Source organism: Panicum hallii, chromosome 9 (assembly GCF_002211085.1).
Source record: "Panicum hallii strain FIL2 chromosome 9, PHallii_v3.1, whole genome shotgun sequence".
In the NCBI taxonomy this organism is placed as follows: Eukaryota; Viridiplantae; Streptophyta; class Magnoliopsida; order Poales; family Poaceae; genus Panicum; species Panicum hallii.
Window position 1 is genome coordinate 69,461,446 of NC_038050.1, and position 17,244 is coordinate 69,478,689.

The 17,244-nt window shown below is 49.8% G+C and overlaps 2 protein-coding genes across 2 annotated transcripts; both read right to left on the reverse strand.

Moving 5' to 3' along the window:
- Positions 1 to 589: 589 nt before the first annotated feature.
- Positions 590 to 1,769, reverse strand: LOC112873695. Its single transcript, XM_025936717.1, has one exon. The coding sequence runs from the start codon at positions 1,534 to 1,536 to the stop codon at positions 988 to 990; it is 549 nt and encodes a 182-aa protein (XP_025792502.1). The 5' UTR covers positions 1,537 to 1,769; the 3' UTR covers positions 590 to 987.
- Positions 1,770 to 12,168: 10,399 nt separating this feature from the next.
- On the reverse strand, positions 12,169 to 14,138 carry LOC112877969 (homeobox-leucine zipper protein HOX13-like). The gene is made up of 3 exons (XM_025942343.1): positions 13,768 to 14,138; positions 13,094 to 13,503; positions 12,169 to 12,994 (listed from the first exon to the last, which is right to left on the reverse strand). The coding sequence occupies exons 1-3, from the start codon at positions 13,817 to 13,819 to the stop codon at positions 12,512 to 12,514; spliced, it is 945 nt and encodes a 314-aa protein (XP_025798128.1). The 5' UTR covers positions 13,820 to 14,138; the 3' UTR covers positions 12,169 to 12,511.
- Between the last annotated feature and the right edge of the window lie 3,106 nt (positions 14,139 to 17,244).

The window sequence follows — 17,244 nt, forward strand, 5'->3', positions numbered from 1 at the left end:
GGTGATATCTCGTTCCAAGTATAGGCCCTCGTCTCAAAACCACGTTCAACGATGCATGCCACAAGGAAGAATGTGTGCTCGATCCTAGAACAAGGAACTCCGTCTTTCGCAGTTACAGGGCAATAGCAGCCGATGGCGCTTGCTTTGTTGAGCTACCCTGCCCAAGCCCAACCAAGCAGGATGGGCAGATGGAGTCATGCCAGGTGCAAACAATTCCGGATCAGGACAAGCCAGCATCACATCAGAACGATGTAACACCGGCAAAAGAGATCGAAAAGCAAAAGAGACGGGCAGATGATTCAGGACGCTAGGAGCAGCAAAACAACAACTGAAAAGGAGAACAAATCGCAGTCCGAGAAGATATAATCTTGGAGCGCCACGTTTTGAATGAAGAAAAAAAGAAACTAGTAAATATAGCAGTCACAAAAGAAGCTGGCTTGTGGTGTAGCTGTATGACCAAATGACCATTACTGGAACCATCCCCTGATCATTTGTTTCGTCGACTTTGCCTACTCCATGCATATACATACACACACATGCCGTCGATCATTCAGTATATGAACTTTTGAAATGGAGAAAATAATTCATATGCAAAGCAAGCATACGAAGAAATTAAGGTTTTCAGATGACAATTTTCTGTTTCTAGAAAAAGAAAATCGGTTGGATTCTTTGCCAATCCAAAGAATTTCTCAAACTATACGAATTAAACACTACTCGATTCACACTTCCTGTTACTTTTTTTCATCTAATTTACAAAATAGGCATACACAAATTTCCAAACAGCACAAAATGATCAATAGTTTTGGCTTAATCTCTTGTACACAGCCCAATTAAGAAACCATGCAAAAACTCCAGATCAAGCACATAAGTACTTGAAAAAAATATATATACCGGGGAGCAAGAGGAGCTAGCGATGCAGGGCCGATCGATCGAGGAAACCGGCATCCCAAGCGTGTGTGCATGGTGCCGTCATCTGACGAGAGAATTTCAGAAGAATACCCACTTGGACGCCGTCTTCTCCTTCATGGTCTTGGAGTGGAAGAGCTCGCCGCCGTCGCCGTCGCCGGCCTGCCGCCGCTTGTCCGCCCCGACGAGCCTCGACAGAAACCTCCCGATCTTCTTCTTCTTGCCGCTCTTCTTCTTCTTCACCTCCCCCTTATTCCCCTTCGCCGACGGTTCCCTCCCCGCCGCCTCCGCTTGCCTCCCTGCCGCCTGCTTCCGAACAGAGGTCGGCATCAGCGGCTGCGAGAAGGCGGCAACGTTGACGAAGGAGGCGTCGTTGGAGGACGCCCCGCCGAGGACGTGGACCGAGCTGACGTCCGCCGAGAGCGCCGCGTGGTGGGGCGGCGGGGACGAGCCGCCGGAGGAGTACGGGGATGTCGTCGCCGACGAGGAGGAGGCGCGCGTGGTGGTGGTCGCCGATGAGGAGGCGGAGAGGTGCGCGAGGCGGTCGCGGAGGCAGTAGGGGCAGACGCCCTTGGACATCCGGTGCTCCGGGTGCCGCTTGCACCGGTCCTCCCACTCCGACCGCCGCATGATGGCTGGAACCTCCCGGCGCTAGCAGCTCGTGCCCGTCTCGCTGTCGCGCGTGCTGGGTGCCCGGGTGGGGTGTTTAGGGTTTACGCGCGCCGTTCGCGGCTGGCGACGGGCATGGGCGCGTGGCGGGGAAGAGGCGGTTGCCGGTGTTGCGTTGCAGCGCTGGGGGAGGAGGAGGTGAAGAAGCCGTGGAGTCCGTTGAGGGGGGGGGGGGGGGGGGGGGGGCGGGGGTGGTGCGGGCAGGTTGTTGGAAAAGGCCGGGGGAACCGTGTCGGCGAGCTGATAGATCGGGGCTCCGTTTTGTTTCCGTTTTAAAGCCGCGTTTTTTTTTGTTTCGTGAGTCATTTTTTTGTTTTCCTCGTTCGGAGCCTTTTCTGCAAATGAAAGGGCCAACAATAGCACAGCGAGATTGTCTCGATGGCTGATGTGTAAAAACAACAGAGGAGCAAGATGGGTTTTGTCTATTTTGTTATGCCAAGTGAACTGTGAAAACACCAGCTTCAGCTAATTTTTTTTGACCGGTCTTGAGAAGGTTCCTTTTTTACGATTGCAGCAATCAGCAGGCACGATTTGAGAAGGAACTTGTTCAGTTAGAGAAGGGATGCAAAGAAAACCTAAGCACTACCACTAGCACTGCTGAAAACAGCAGCTGAATTTCGTCCCCACGGCCTGCTCGAGCCGAGAGGAATCGGTCATCCATCAGGAGTCAGGACGCCTAGTCTCCGACCATTCCCTCACTCCGATCCGTCACCACACACGTCCGCAGCAGCAACGAAAGGATTCTATCACCCGACGGTGCAAGACGGACAAAGGCTAGGCGGGCGGGCGAGCGAGCGAGTCAAAAGAAGCACCTGGTTCCTTTACACGCACGTCTCCCCCAGTGGGATTTGGTATTCGCGACCTCCTCTTTCTTATTCACCACATCGAAAAAGGAGAAAAAAAAGAAAGAAGGCTCGCAAGGAGGAAAAGAAAAGATACGGCCGGGTGCTCGTGGGGCACACAGTGTCCATGGCCCGCGACCACAGCCGCGTGCAGGTGTTCCATTCGACCATTCCACATTTCCACTCCCCGCACGGCCTCCGGCAGGATGCTCCGGACGGAGAAGATGACAGGAATCGACGCGCGAGTTGCTGTCGCCGTCGCCGTCGGCGTCCTCACCGCTCAGCCGCGCGTGCGCCGCACGGACGGGGCGGCATCGGGTGGTGGGGAGCTTGGTCGTTGCCCCGTGTTCGGCGTGGGTTCAGACTTCAGACAGCCGGGCCCGTCCGTTCGTATGCTATATGGACCAATCATGTACGGGCAGCAAGGAACACCGCGTCTGGTGGCGTCGGCTGGATATTTGGTAGGCCGGGACAAGGACGCGTGCGGTAGGGATGGCCGGCCGGACGGGGCAACCGCCATGGATGGAGCGGTGGTTGCACGTGTGCAAGGCGAGCCGGTCTTATTCGCCGCGCGTGTGGTTCCTGCTGGACGCCGGTCGGTGATACCGTGCCCGTCGGGAGGGATTGCGCGGTTGACTTGGCCGGTTCGCGTCCCAGCTCCTCTCGAGCTGACGTGCATTCATGTTTGTTCGAAGGGAAGGACGGGATCGGGGCTGGTCAATGCCCGGGGATCTTGGGCGTGCTGTCGCAATAAATTGCTGAGCGTATGTGCCCCGGCGCAAGTCGTGCCGCCGGGCTGTTTCCGTTCCGTTGTTCTGACTGGCGTCCGTTGTTATCTGTGTCGTTGGTGCATTTTCTCGTCAACAAATAAAAACCCCATTATATATGTGTGGCAGAACCAACCTTAATTATTCCGGCTCAAGTGCGCTGGTTATCGCTATACAGCCGACATTAACTCAATGCACTTCAAACGGAACAGCTCATTGGTCTGTCGGGTCTCCGCCCGATGCAAGCACGGTTCAACAGGATCGAAGCAGATTTACCTCGCACAAAGACGAGTTTACAATTGCACACAACTCGTCAACTTTTAATTCACAAGATATTAGATATTATTACAAACGTTCAACTTAAGGTAAACTTATACAAACATTGTTAAAAATTAACGCGCGACTACACTCGTCGCGGAGATTGACACCACACTCAGCCCGAAGTATGGCGTCATTCAGGAGGGTCACTGCTAGCCGGGGACGGATCCCACACCACGGACCAGCCAAACGGGACAGAAGTTGGCCATGCGGAACCATCCGTGGGGTTTTCAAAGGTCATACCTGAAAAATAGACTAACAAGACTGAGTATGCTAATACTCAGCAAGACTTAACCGGGTCATGGTATACTTAACCATGTAGCTAGATTTATGCTGGCTTGTAATGGTTCTGAGTTTAATTTCATCTGAAAAGCAACAAATAGTATAATCTACTTTCATGTTTTAGCTTTCAGATTCCAATCTTATTAACCATTCTAGGTAAGCACCTATTCTAAACAAACATGGTAGAGATTAACATCAATTCAGATTATTCCATAATGGTTACTGTTCTTACTCTATGTAGCAGAATGAATAAGCAGTCTCAATCTCCGCGAGAAACGGACGATTCTGAATCGAATTTCCAAACATTGCAAGGGTAAACCTAACTCACACGCTTGGAACATCCAAAAATCGTTCCGAAGCAACCGTTTCCCTCATATTCTGGGTTATGGATAACCTTCCGAGTCATAATACAGCACATGACCCCGTCCATCATCCTTATAGTGATTGCAGAATAGTAAGCATTCAACTCCTATATCGCGCGAGTGACAGGAAATCACCCGACTTCTACCGATCCTATTGGCAAAGCATCTATCCGATAAGGACTCAGGCACAATACATAGGTTCCTAGTATCAATGCATCTAGGGTTCCATTTCAATTTCTAGACTTAATGCAAGATATAATATATAAGTATAGAATTGCATAATGTAGTAATTTGAAATACTGGGTTATGCACCGGGGCTTGCCTTCTTGAGCGGGGCTGGGGGCAGAAGTGTCAAAGATTTCCGAACTTTAGTTCGGAGCTTCAGTTACAGTCTCGACGACGTTAGCAGAATCTTCAAAAATTCCTTGCTCGTGTTCTGGGACTAGCTCGTAGTCTCTGTCGTCGAGTGTCGTTGACTCTACATGATATGCAATGATTTGAGTTAGTTGGTCCATGAGTTAAGAGTTTTATTTCACAATAAAGTTGCAATCCAACAGATTAATACACTCAAACTCATAAAGCAAGAGAGTTAAATATGAACTTATTATTAGTTCTCTAATCCAATTACCTTAATTAGTTGAATTAATTGAATTAGATTAACATGTTTGATTTTTAGTTTGAAATTCATAAAGGCTATTGCCTTGAATTTTTGTGGATAAGTTTATTTCTAGTGGATAAGCTTACTATAAATTTTTCATAATTTTCTGAAAATAGACACTAGGGTATTTGAATTTAGTTCAAATGTTAGGTTTAAATTCAAATATTAGGTAAACAGTATTATAAATTCTTGAAAAATTAATTAGAAACTAACTATCAACATATGGTAAAAAAATCTAAGCATGAAAAGCTTAGGAACATGTTTGAATAAGATTTAAATCCTCTCAACCTTGATTTGCACAAAATTGAATTAGCTAAAGTTAGGGTGCAGTACTGGTGTTGAAATTTTTACACAAGCTTGTACTCACCTTAAAAAGATAACACACCAAAACTCACAGGAAAAAGAGCTAGCATGCAAAAGTTATGTACAAAATATCCTTTTACTAAAGTTTAAAATAAATCAAAAAGTATTTAGTTTCAAGTCAAACTTTAGTAACAAAAGTAGTCGAGTTCAACTTCTAGAGTACAACAAAACTGGTTTGACAATTTTTGGATTTTTATACGAATTCCTATGGATTTTACAAGTTGGCTGATTTGAATTAAAGAGGGGGTACTGCTTTCTCACAGATAGGCCCCTGGGAAGATTTGAACCGTTGCAATTAGACCCTTGGTCGGGTTTTACAGAGGGGATAGATTAACGGTGACCAAATCCGATGAGGGAGCTCACCGGCGGCGAGGGGTAAGTGAGGGGAAATGCTCAGGGACTCACGGCGGTCACGGGGGTGGCCGGTGTCGGGGAAGAAAGGGACCGAGGCGGCATAACGACGGCAAACAGGGGCGAGCGGCGGAGGTCCGAGGGACGTCGTCGGTGTTCCGGTGGTCGGAGGGCAGGAGGGCGGCGGGGAAGTGGCTAGACAGCTTCCACGTGATGATGTGGTGCTGGCGGTGTGCTTGGCCGGGGCTAAGAGGCGGTGGATTGACGGGACGATGGTGAGGCCGAGCAGCGGCGGAAGCTCGAGCTCACCGGCATAGTGGTCCGATCGTTCCGGTGCACGAGAGCGAAATTGGGAAGGCTGAGGAGCACCAGTGGGTCGCGGCGGTGCTCTAGGAGCACTGGGTCGGGGATGGGAAGCGGCGTGGGTGGCTGTCGACGGCGAGCAGAAGCTACGGAGGAGGTCCGGTGAGGCGCGGTGGTCGGGAAAAGAAATGACCGTGGAAATGTGGGTACGGGAACATAAGAAGAAGTGCATTGGGAGCTCCAGGATGTGCTTCAAGTTGGAGAGAGGGCATAGTGAGCGATAGCTGGTGTTGGCAGCCGGCGGCGAGCGTGGCGGTCGCGAGCGGAGCTCGGACAGTGGCGGGGGCAGCGTGGCCCGTGCGGGAGAAGACAGCGGAGAGAACTAGAGCGGCGGTCGACCGGGGAGCGACGCGTGGGGACTGCCAGAAGCAGGAGGTGGCGCTGGCAGGGCTGCAACGATGACGAGCAGCGGCCGAGAGCCGCCCGCGGCAATGCAAGGCTACGAGAGGCCCGCGCGGTCGAGTGAGCGGCGGGCGGGGTGCAGGAGTAGCACGTGGGGCACAGAGGGGCGGCGCGGGGCAGTTAAGGCTCGACACATGGCCGGCGAGGGTGGCGGGGCGTCGGGCAGAGCGAAAACAGAGTAGAGCAGAGCAGGGGGGCTGGAGGTAGACGAAGGGACTGACTCATAATTTTCCAAAAATACAGGGACTCCACTGTAAAGTCTAGCTAACTTTCAAACCATAGCTCAAATGAAAAGGTGCCCAAAAGCAAAAGTGTAGAGTTCAACTAGATCTACAACTTTTCTTTAAAGTTCAGTTACAAAAGAGCTAAAGATTTGAAACTAATATAAAACTTGGCAAAGCTTTAAACTTTAAGTAAATCCTATTTAAATTCTACACTACACTTGCATCCTATGGGTAGTTTTACCTCTATTTGGGGTTAAAAATAAGTTCTTGACTTTTCACACAACAACCTTTATATGTTTTGATTTTTACTTCCCATTCTCACCCATTTAACACTACAGGACCTATATTCTACAAAATTACACAAATACCCTTTTCCCTTTGCATTCAAATGTTAGCACACCTATACAAAATCAAACATACATAATTTCTACTAGCATTTAGTGTATTTTAATTCTAAGCATCTGAATATCACAATATGCGTGTGTTATTATACTAGGGACCGAATTGTCATACCTACGGGCTGCCAGATGGCCAAACGTACCGCACGGCACTACACGGCACTAGCATAATGATCGTAACACGGTCCGAACCGGCACGACACGACTAGAATTTAGACGTACCATGCTGGTGTGCCGCACGGTAGCCTCTACCGTTGCTGCTTCGATGTCGGTAAAGGTCATGGCGGCGGTGGCGCGGGGAGGCTGCAGCCAAGGCAAAGTGTAGGGGAGGCCACTGTGGCAACCGTGACAGCGAAGGACGGGGAAGGCCGCGGCGGCGGTGGCTGAGACGTTGACGACGTAGGGAAGACTACGATGGCGGCAGCCGGGATAGCAATGACGCGGGGAGGGCTATGGTGGCGGTGGCTGGGACGGCGATGGCGCGTGGAGGCGGGAAGGAAGCGTCGCACGACTCAGGGATATAGATGGCAACGGGTAAAATCCGCACGGATAGTAACTTTGTAAACCTGTACCCATGTACTAAAATCCGTGCCCGCACCCGCGCCCGCAACCCGCCACGGGCACGAAATGACGCCCGTAACCACTATCCGCGGATATCTGCATACCCGCGGGCACACCGGTGTACCCGCAAGCTTTAGGAAATCAAGCACACATTATATTTCAATAGCAAATAAACACCATTTATTTAAAATAAATAAATAAATATGAGCATATAAATGAACTAGTCTCATACATGAATATACGATGCATCACACATTAACATAAACCCTAAATGAAGTCGGTTTAGGACCCACATGTCAGCCGCTAAATCAGGTTTGGCGGGTTTGCGGATGCGGATATTATTTTTTCAAACCCGTTAGCAGATATCCGTCGGGTTTAAGGTTTACCCGCGCCCGCGACCAATTCTCTCTGAAACTCCTGGCCCCGCGGATATAAATGCAAACCCGTATCTGCACCCGTCGGGTTTGCTATCTGCGGGCACGCGGATATTTTGTACCCGTTGCCATCTTTACTCGGGGAGGAGGGCAGACCACCGGGAGGGGAGGGCGGGCCGTGAGCAGGGGCAGGGGAGGCACTTCGCGTGAGACCGCGCGAAAGCGACGGAGAGGAGGAGAGGGTGGCGGCCGGTTGTAGAAAAGGAAGGGAGGAAGATTAAGGTTTGCTAGAGAGGTGGAAAAGAGTGTGTGTATATATATATATATGAATTTTTCATTCTACGTGCACTTGTAGCTACTTCCATATATGTATCTCGTAACGTAGGATGTATCTGACGCAACAAAGAGCATGTACGTGAAGTATGTGGTCATACATATAGTATATGGACATACTGATTTTTATATACTAGTACTAAGGTATATTATAATATATTTTAAAAAATAGGGGTACTTTTGAATTTTTTATATATACTTTAAAATCTTAGAATTAGTATATGAACGTACTTAAAGTGATAAATAAGTATACGGATAACACATAGTGGTATACTGATTGTGAGAATAGCTACACGCGAGTGCAGATAAAACTCGTCATATATATATACACACACATACGAGGTTTGTGGGCTGAGCCGTGCCTATGTACCAGCCTATTAGTCGTGTTATGCCCCTACCAGTACTACGTGCTAGAATTTCTACCACGTACATACTACGGCCGTACCACACCAGTACTGACACTATATCTATGGTGTCGGACCGTGTTGCTTTTAGTCGGCACGACCAGTTTGGCCATCCAGAGCTGCCTACGCATCGGCTGGAATAAAAAAGGCCGGGACGGGGTCTCCCGCGGAGGAAAGCCCACCGAGGCACGTTCCGAAATGTCAAATGCCCGGCGCAACCCAACAGGCCGGAAACAGCCTGAGGGAGTCCAAATACATGATCCAAATAGGCCCTAACTAATCCTTTTTTCTGGGAGTCCAGCACCAAAAATGTTGGGCCAAGTCTAGCAATCCAAAACAAAACTTTCCGAAACGGGCTATCCTCATGGGCCAATACATGAAAAGGCCTTAGATCACGCCCAATGTCACCGTCCGCCCAAACAGGATGACGACGCTGTCGCCGTCCGGCGGTCAAAAACTGAGGCTCCGAGGCGAGAAGACATGAACTGGTCATTCGGAGCTTAGCGGAGGGTGAGAGGAGTGATTCGATCAGCGTCAGGAAAAGGAGACTGCCCACTGCCCAAACAATCTTTTTCCCCCTCCACGACAGGATGTCACGCCTTCAGACATTGACACCACCGTCTCGCAACTCACCAGCAATCTGCCAATTGACTGACTGACCGACTGACTTGCATGCACCGGAGCAGCCGACATGGTAGCGGCGGTTTGCTGATGCGAAGCGAAGAGGAAGAGCCCCGGCACGCTGCCAGTCCGGCCATCCCAGCGGAAGGGCAGCGTGCACCGGAGGAGACGGCGCCAGCAACCACCAGGACACTGGTGCTTTGCCGACCAGTGATCCTGCTGCGGAAGCGGAATGATCCCGTGGACGCCATCTCAATCCCGCCCGACTCCTGCGCGGCTGCGCCCTCTCGACCCGCTCCGGCCGGCGCTCGCGGTCGTTCCATTTCGCTCCAATTTTTAGTTCGAGTCGTCAGAGGCTCGTCCCGCCGGCACGCTCCACGCGCCGAGAACACGCCGTCCCTGCGACCCTGACGGCGCACCAACCGATCGTTGCGGCGGAGGCACTCCACCACGCGATGAACTCCTTGCACATATTCGTCGTGGAATGCCCCCCGGCAGATCTCTGCTTATCCAGACCCGTGAGGACCCTGCTCTTCGCATGTTTCTTCGAGGCAGGTGTCTCGAGCTACTCAAAATCAACCGCCGGAGCCCTGAATCCTGAACTCGTGATACAGAACCACGATTCGTAGCTGAACCCTGCAATGCAACACAACCTGAGGCCGTTCGTGACAGAGATGCATGCCCCTATTTTGATTTTGGTTTCTGGGCGTCGTGCCGCGGCAGCAGGTCCTGTCGCGAGCACACAGGCGCCAATATAAAACTTGCCCGCATGGCCACGGGGTGTGCGACCCGTCCCTTTCTCCTTTTATTTCGTGACGTCTCACCGTATGAAACATCACTGCTGCCCGCGACCTGCTCGCTTGACGTCGCTCGCGCCCCCTGCCCTACACCCGACAGGGACGCGTACCAACCCCTTGCCTGGCGCGATTTCTCCAGCTCCGATCGACCGGCGACTCGGCACGGCACAAGGGGCGGCGGCTCGACACGGACGAAAGCCACCCAAACGCTTTTTTTTTTCGAAGCGAGCAAGCCGGGGCCTTTCGTCCGCGCAAATGACACCTGGGATTACGGAATTCTCTCGAGTTTCCTATAAACGGAAACAAAGCGCCACCGTTTCCTCTTACGCCTTCCTTCGCCCGTATGCTAATTCGGAGGAAACCTTTGCTTTTGCACCTCGCTTTCCTCCATCTTTTTCCCAAAGCGACGAGCCTGTTTTCAATTGTTTTTTACGGCGATTCCTATTCTTTTTGGCGAGTCTGATTTTTTTAGCAGAAGTGGATACGGGTACATGTCTTGTGTGCGGTGGAGGGGGAACATGCCGCCATGTTAGCCAGCCGGTAGCCTCCAGCTCCAAGCTGCCTCACATGCCATGAATCTTCCACTAACCTAGCCACCACCAGGTCTAGGTTGCCAACGCTGATTTTTTTTTCTTAAGTGATCTTCGTTTCCAGGGCACCGGAGTGGTTATGTCCTTCCATATAAACAAGTGGGAATATAATCTTTGCATTTTTTTAACAGATTCATCTATGCATTTAACTATTATGATAAAATCTCTCGTTGTTTAGCATATCGCAGTACAATATAGGAATTTGTTTTGGCACTCGCGAAAGGTGCCTGCTAGGCAATAGATCATTCAATGGTTCAAACCAATGGCAAGATCTCAACCTTTACCCTCGATAGGCCCGCGCCTTCCATTGATTTCATGCAATCACCCTTTCTTGGTTCCTCCTATGGTGCCAGCATCTCCTCAATCTGGTGTGTCACACCTAGAAGAAAATAAGCCTATCTAGCCACTTATGTTGTATGTTGCCAACTATCCTTGATAGTTCTCACCAAACTTATTTATCATTTCTAGCACCAACACCAAATTTACCTTCTTCTTTATAGATTGTTGTCCAATTGTCATACAAAAATATCCAAGCTCTTGTATGACTTCATACTGATAACACGTACATTCGAACCCTTATAAAATTTCAGAGCAACACTTTTACCACGCACCAGGATTGTGCCCATAGTAGTCTCTATCTTTGTAGGCAGCTTTCATCAACTAAGCTCTATCGCAAACTAAGAACTTGTTGTTGATAGTTCTCACCAACAACCTTCATAAATGCATATAGAGATCTTAATTTTCAAAGGGTTCATAGGTTCATGAAACAATTGAAAAAAATCATGTGGTTGGATTGGCAGCAATTTGTTGCGCTATGTGGAGAACGAGAAATAACACCTGTTTTTGAGAGAAAAAAGGATGTGATCTTATATCAAGGCCGTTTGCTTTGCCTCGTCTGTCATCGTTTTCTGGGCAGAATTGCAGCTCTCAAGATCATGGCACACAACCTTCATCCACATGAAGCTAACGATACCAGGATGGTCTTTGTAGCGGCGACCACAGGGGATCCTACTCCTCGAACTAAAATTTCAGGATCCACGGCACACAACCTTCATCCGCATAAAACCTACGATACCAGGATGGTCTGACCACAAAACTAGGGATCTACTCCTCGAACCAATCTTCATCCGCGTAAAGCCCACGATACCAGGATGGTCTGACCATAAAACTAGTGATCCTACTCCTCGAACCAAAATTTCAGGATCTATTTTGCCGTTCCTGTTTTCGGGAGGAGATAAACTCCGTAGGCTTGTCATGTGCATTCTCTCGGAGATGCAGTTTTAACTTCGAAGGTTTTTTGTACAGCCCTTCGTTGCTGTTAGGAGGATGTTGCGTGAGTACTTATGGTCCAGTACCTGGGCGTGAGAAAACCGCTTAAAAACTCTTGTAGTTTTGTTGCTTCTATGTTTGAAATCAGGGCTTCACCATTTCTAGCACTAACACAAAATTTACCTCCTCCTTTCTTGGTCTTTGTCCGTTCATCATACACTCCCAGGCCCTTGTAAGATTTCCTAAACACAAAAGTACTCTAGTACTAACACTTATTTTGATTAGAGAGATGTTTTATTTCATCAGACATCGTAAAATCCTAAATCGCATCCTGCTTATCATTTCCCATTGCCCCCTAGTACGCTACCGTTGCCGATTCTTTGCATCCAAGTGACCAAGTGGTACACCGCAAAAAGACAGGCGGTGGAGCAGGACGGCCTCTTTTTACATTTTTTACATTTACATCCTCCATTAGCCTGACACAAATTTTCACCGTTATTGTTACTGGCTACTGCTCCTGTTCCCGCCTTGCGTTGGATGTCCGCTAGCTTTGGCCACTAGATCACTAGGTGCCTTCTCGGAGCTTAAGCTCCATGAATGTACAACGCCACCGTAACATTGCTTGGTTACACTAACCATATGGAGATCAAAACCTGCTCACTCCCAGGCCTCGGTGCCACTCGCGCACCAGCCGAAGTTGAGGCTGGAGGCGTGTTCCTCGGAGAAGAAGCTGGCCGCGCCGTCGCCGCTGCCGATCACGTCCGAGCTGGCGAGCCATTCCTCCGTGAAGCCATAGCCGCCGCCGCTCTTGTACGAGTCGTATGGGTATGCCGGCGCCTGCTGCCACTTGGTGTCGAACATGGATAGAGACGAGCAGCAAGTCGTTGCCGCCGACGTGTCCAAGAATGGTGCACCGAACCCGGCGAAGGCCGGCTGCTCGAACGCCGCGCCGGAGTACGGCGACGCCTCGACGTCGTTGAACACCACGCTGGAGTCGCTGTCCGAGGAGCCGTCCTTGCTGCAGAGCGCCGCAGCCGACGCGCCGACCGTCGCCTGGCGCTCCTCCGCGGCGTCATTGGCGGCCGCCTCCAGCTTCACCGCCGTCTCCGGCTTGGACAGCTTCTGCCTCAGCTCCCGTATCTGAGAATCACGCCAGGAAGGCACGAGTGAGTGACAAGGTCGCACGACGTGATGCCAAGAGCGCACGACGGAACGGCGGTGGCAGCGAACTGGGCTCACCTCGGCGGCGAGTGCGTCCTTGTCGCGGCGGAGCGCGTCGCAGTCTGCGCGGAGGGCCTCGTGGCGGGCGCGCAGCGCGGCGAAGTCGCGCTCTAGCGTCTTGGTCTTCCAGCGGGCGCGGCGGTTCTGGAACCAGACGGCGACCTGGCGTGGCTGCAGGCCGAGGTCGCGCGCGATGCGGGACTTGCGGTCCGGGTCCAGCTTGTTGTCCGTCTCGAAGCACCGCTCCAGCGCGCGCACCTGCTCCAGCGCCAGGCGCCGCTTCTTCTCGCCCAGCCCGCACGTCGACCGCGCCGCGCGCCCGCCGGCCAGCTCGTCCTCGTCGTCGTCCACGTCGTCCAGCTCGGCCTCGTCGTGCTCCGTGTTGCGCGCCTTCAGGGCCTCGTCCTCCGCGAACGCCAGCTTCTCCCCTGAAATACGCGCATGCCGTTTAAAAATGGCTCTAATCCTGCTCAAATTCCCAAAATTGCCAAAGAACATTCCTTTTGCAGCTTCGTGCGACATCAAGTTCATCAAATGCAAAAACGGAATGCAGATAGAAGCAACACTTCATTGTCAAAAGCACAGTACTTTTCTAGCCCACTGCTGCTAACTATACAGGTATTTTGCCACGGACATCATGGCCGCAAGAAGTACAGAAGAAAAGGGGAGATCACGAAGCAATTGTACTGTACCTTCTTCAGTGGATTCATGGCTGCTGGCGGGCCTCTTCGACTGCCTCTTCATTTCTGGTCGGCACTTTCAGCAGCTCAGGAAGGATTTGGAAATGGCGGGGATTCTAATTATGAGACGGGGGCGGGGGAAGAAGAGCCTTGGGAAGCAAGATAGCTGGCGCCGAGCTGTACGCACAAGCGAGAGGCCCTTCCGGCCCTTTTGTTGGTCGGCGGCGAAGGCCGGGGCACCCTTCGTAAGTCGTGCTCTAAAGATGAGCAAGTGTTGGAGTCCCTCTTCTTCCCTGCTGAGCAGGAGGGCCGGAGCAGGACGGATGCGAGAGGGGGGAGAGGCCACAGGGGCAAACGACTGATGCAAGCGGCCATGGGGCTCGTATAAATAAAAGCAAGCAGCTCGCCGGGACGGGTAGCCCGGCTGGATAGTGCCGCGATGTCATGTGCCAGAGATTTTTGTAGGATCCATGTGTTGGCATTGCCAGCTGGGGCCGATGCCTCTTCTTCTATCACAGAACTATAGTATCCGTTTTATCCACTTCTTTCGCTCCAAATTATAGATGGTTTTATCAAATCTAGATATATAAATTTTACTATGCACGTATATATATATATATATATATATATATAGATTTTCCAAAATAATTTACAATTTGAAATAGGGGAGTAAAAAATGAAGGTTGTCGAAACAATAGGGATAAAAAATATCCTTACATTTTGGCTTCCATGTGAGAATAGTTCGGACCCAACAGTGAAGACAATACAATGTCAACAAATTAGTTGGCCAACCTCGTTGAAAACGGTTTTACGCTGGTGATGGTGTGGGATTGCCGAAATGCAAAAGTATGTGTTTGTATTTTTGCCATCATGGTGGCTGTCGTGTGTCTGCATGGATTTGGAAAAAAACAGCTCCTTTAGAATACTGAATACATGAGTTGATGACAAGTATGCCTTTTATGTTTATGCAATGGTAAAGTTTTTCCTTTTCTGAAGCTGAAGTCTATGCATCTGATAGAAGGTGTACAGTGGCTAGGTACAATGTCAAATCTTTTAGACTACAAAAACATTTATGTGAAAATGGTTATGTCATTGTAGGAGAAATGTAGATATGCACATCATCCTAAATGAGATGCACTAAGTGTACAGAATTATCACATACAAAAACAAGAACGGATGGCCACATAACCATTGTACAAATTGTGTAACTCTGCACCTGTAACACCTACTCATCTTTGCAAGGATTGCCCTTATACTTGTGCAGTTTGGACGCAGGTGGTCAGATGGTTTGGTCTTCAACAAATGTTGCCCAGTAATTCCATAGTACAATTTATCGATGGTGGAAAAGGTGCCGAAAGGTTTTTAGTAAGGAACAAAAATCCACCTTTCATGGTTTAATGATGTATTTTTGATGGAATATCTGAAAGGAGCGCAATCGACGAATTTTTCAATAAGAGTCTAAGGAAGTTGTAGGCATGGCGTACCTAGTCAAAGAAGATATCCATCTTTTTTCAAGCTGCCACCAATCCGAGAAGGAGCTCGGGACCATCGCCTTAATTTATTTTATGGTTTAGCATAGTTGCTGCTGTAGCTTCTTTTTTTCTTGTTGATTTTCCTCCGCACCTGTTTTTCTTGTTCTCTTGTAGTCGTCTTAAACCTAGAATGTTAAACCTGGAATGGCTTAAGTTGGAATGGCTTCACTTGTGTGGAGGTTTGGAGCTGTTTGTATTTTCTTAAACTTCTTCTTCTAATAAAAATTATGGCAAATCTCTTGCCGTTCCCTTATTTTTAAGAACGGGTTATGAGTTTCTCTACTAGAATAAAAAAACATGCAGATCTTGGGCATTTACTAGAAAGATTCAAGTCAGCATGAACATTTCACAAGCAAGCATGTTGCACCCAAAGTTAAACAAAAAATAATCAAAGTATCCATGAAATCAAATTGATATCGCTATTGTTTTGAAGAACCTCACACTTATTTGAAATAAAAAGAACCTCATACTCACGCATGCAAAACACATAGGCTCAAAGTATCCATGATGGCCCAATAGTCTAACCATGGTTACTTGCCGTAGTTCAGTTAACATGCAACACCACAGACCGAACCAAACCAAAATATTTTTATTGTTTCTTCCCCACTATATATACAACTTTTCCTTCCCCTGAGTTTTTCTTTCCGAAAAGAAGACTTGCTTTTTCATCCAGGTACGTTGCCCTTTCAAGCAAGAAATGTCGCCCCAGAGCCTGCTGTCAGCGACGCCAACTGGCACGTAGCATGACAGTACAGTGTGTGAAAATATTGACCCCGGATGTGAACCCAAGTTACCATAGTCTACTATCGAGCGCTGTACGTCCACGTCACGCCAACTTCTTTTCCACGAAACCGATGAACAACTGCTCTTCACAATCGCGTTAAGCTTCTGACAGACGATCTCGACGAGCACCAATATTCCTCGAGGGTTCAGACTTCCCGTGCCAGCATGTGCACGACACCTAGGACTAAGGATGTAAGGGACATCTAATAGTATTTTTTTATCAGCTAATTAATTATGATGGCACGTCACTCTAGTCTAGTTTATTTGTTCTTTTAAATTATTTACGCAGAATGCTATTATTATTTTATTAATATTTTAAGTCGGTCTAATAATCCAATATATTGATATATAACTTGCATACTAGTTTAGGATGCGATCTCTTGGTTCCCCCGTAATAGTATAGTTAAATACTGACCATCCGCAGCCGTATTGTATCTGCCGTGAATGACGGTGCATGTTCTGCTGGGACCGGCGCCCATGTTCGCCTGTCCAGTTCAGCTCCAAGCTCAGGGATGCCAAAGAATTGGCCTGCTGAATCTGGTGGCGAAACGTGGCGGCCACTGTGCTGGCGGCACCGGCGCCGCCAGGCCGGCACTCCAGCTCAGAGCCGCGCTTTACGAACCGTCCCGGGGCCCACCGGCAGATTAAAAAGCGGGACGGACGACGACGGCGAGGCGAGGTCCTAAAGTGCGGCTACCTAGCGATGCCGCAGTTCGCTAGCCTAGAGCCTACTACTCCAGAGCTTGAAAGCCTAGGCAAGTACTCGTACTCCACACACATGTTCGTGCGCCGCGGCGTGTGCCAATCCGGCGCGGCGGCGGTCTGGTTCTAGATGCCCGCTTGCTCTCCTCCTCCCGGTGTGTTCGCCTTTCCCAGGGCAGGCAAAAATATCGCCGCGCACAACAGCGATGTCTGAGCTCCTTGGTTGGCCGTGGGCGACGTTAAGTTTTTTTCCCCTCCTCCTCGTGTGTCATGCATGGCCGTGCACACGCGAGGCTCCTGTGCGGATCCAGACTCCAGAGGCTATCTTATCTTATCCGATCCCTCGTCAACACCGTGATCCGGCCGGTCTGTTTGATCAACATCATGGTGACGCTGCCTGTGGCGGTTTCACCTGCGCGTGTCGAGCAGTAAACGACTGAGGAGGACAGTTGCTTCTTGATAGCCTATGCCT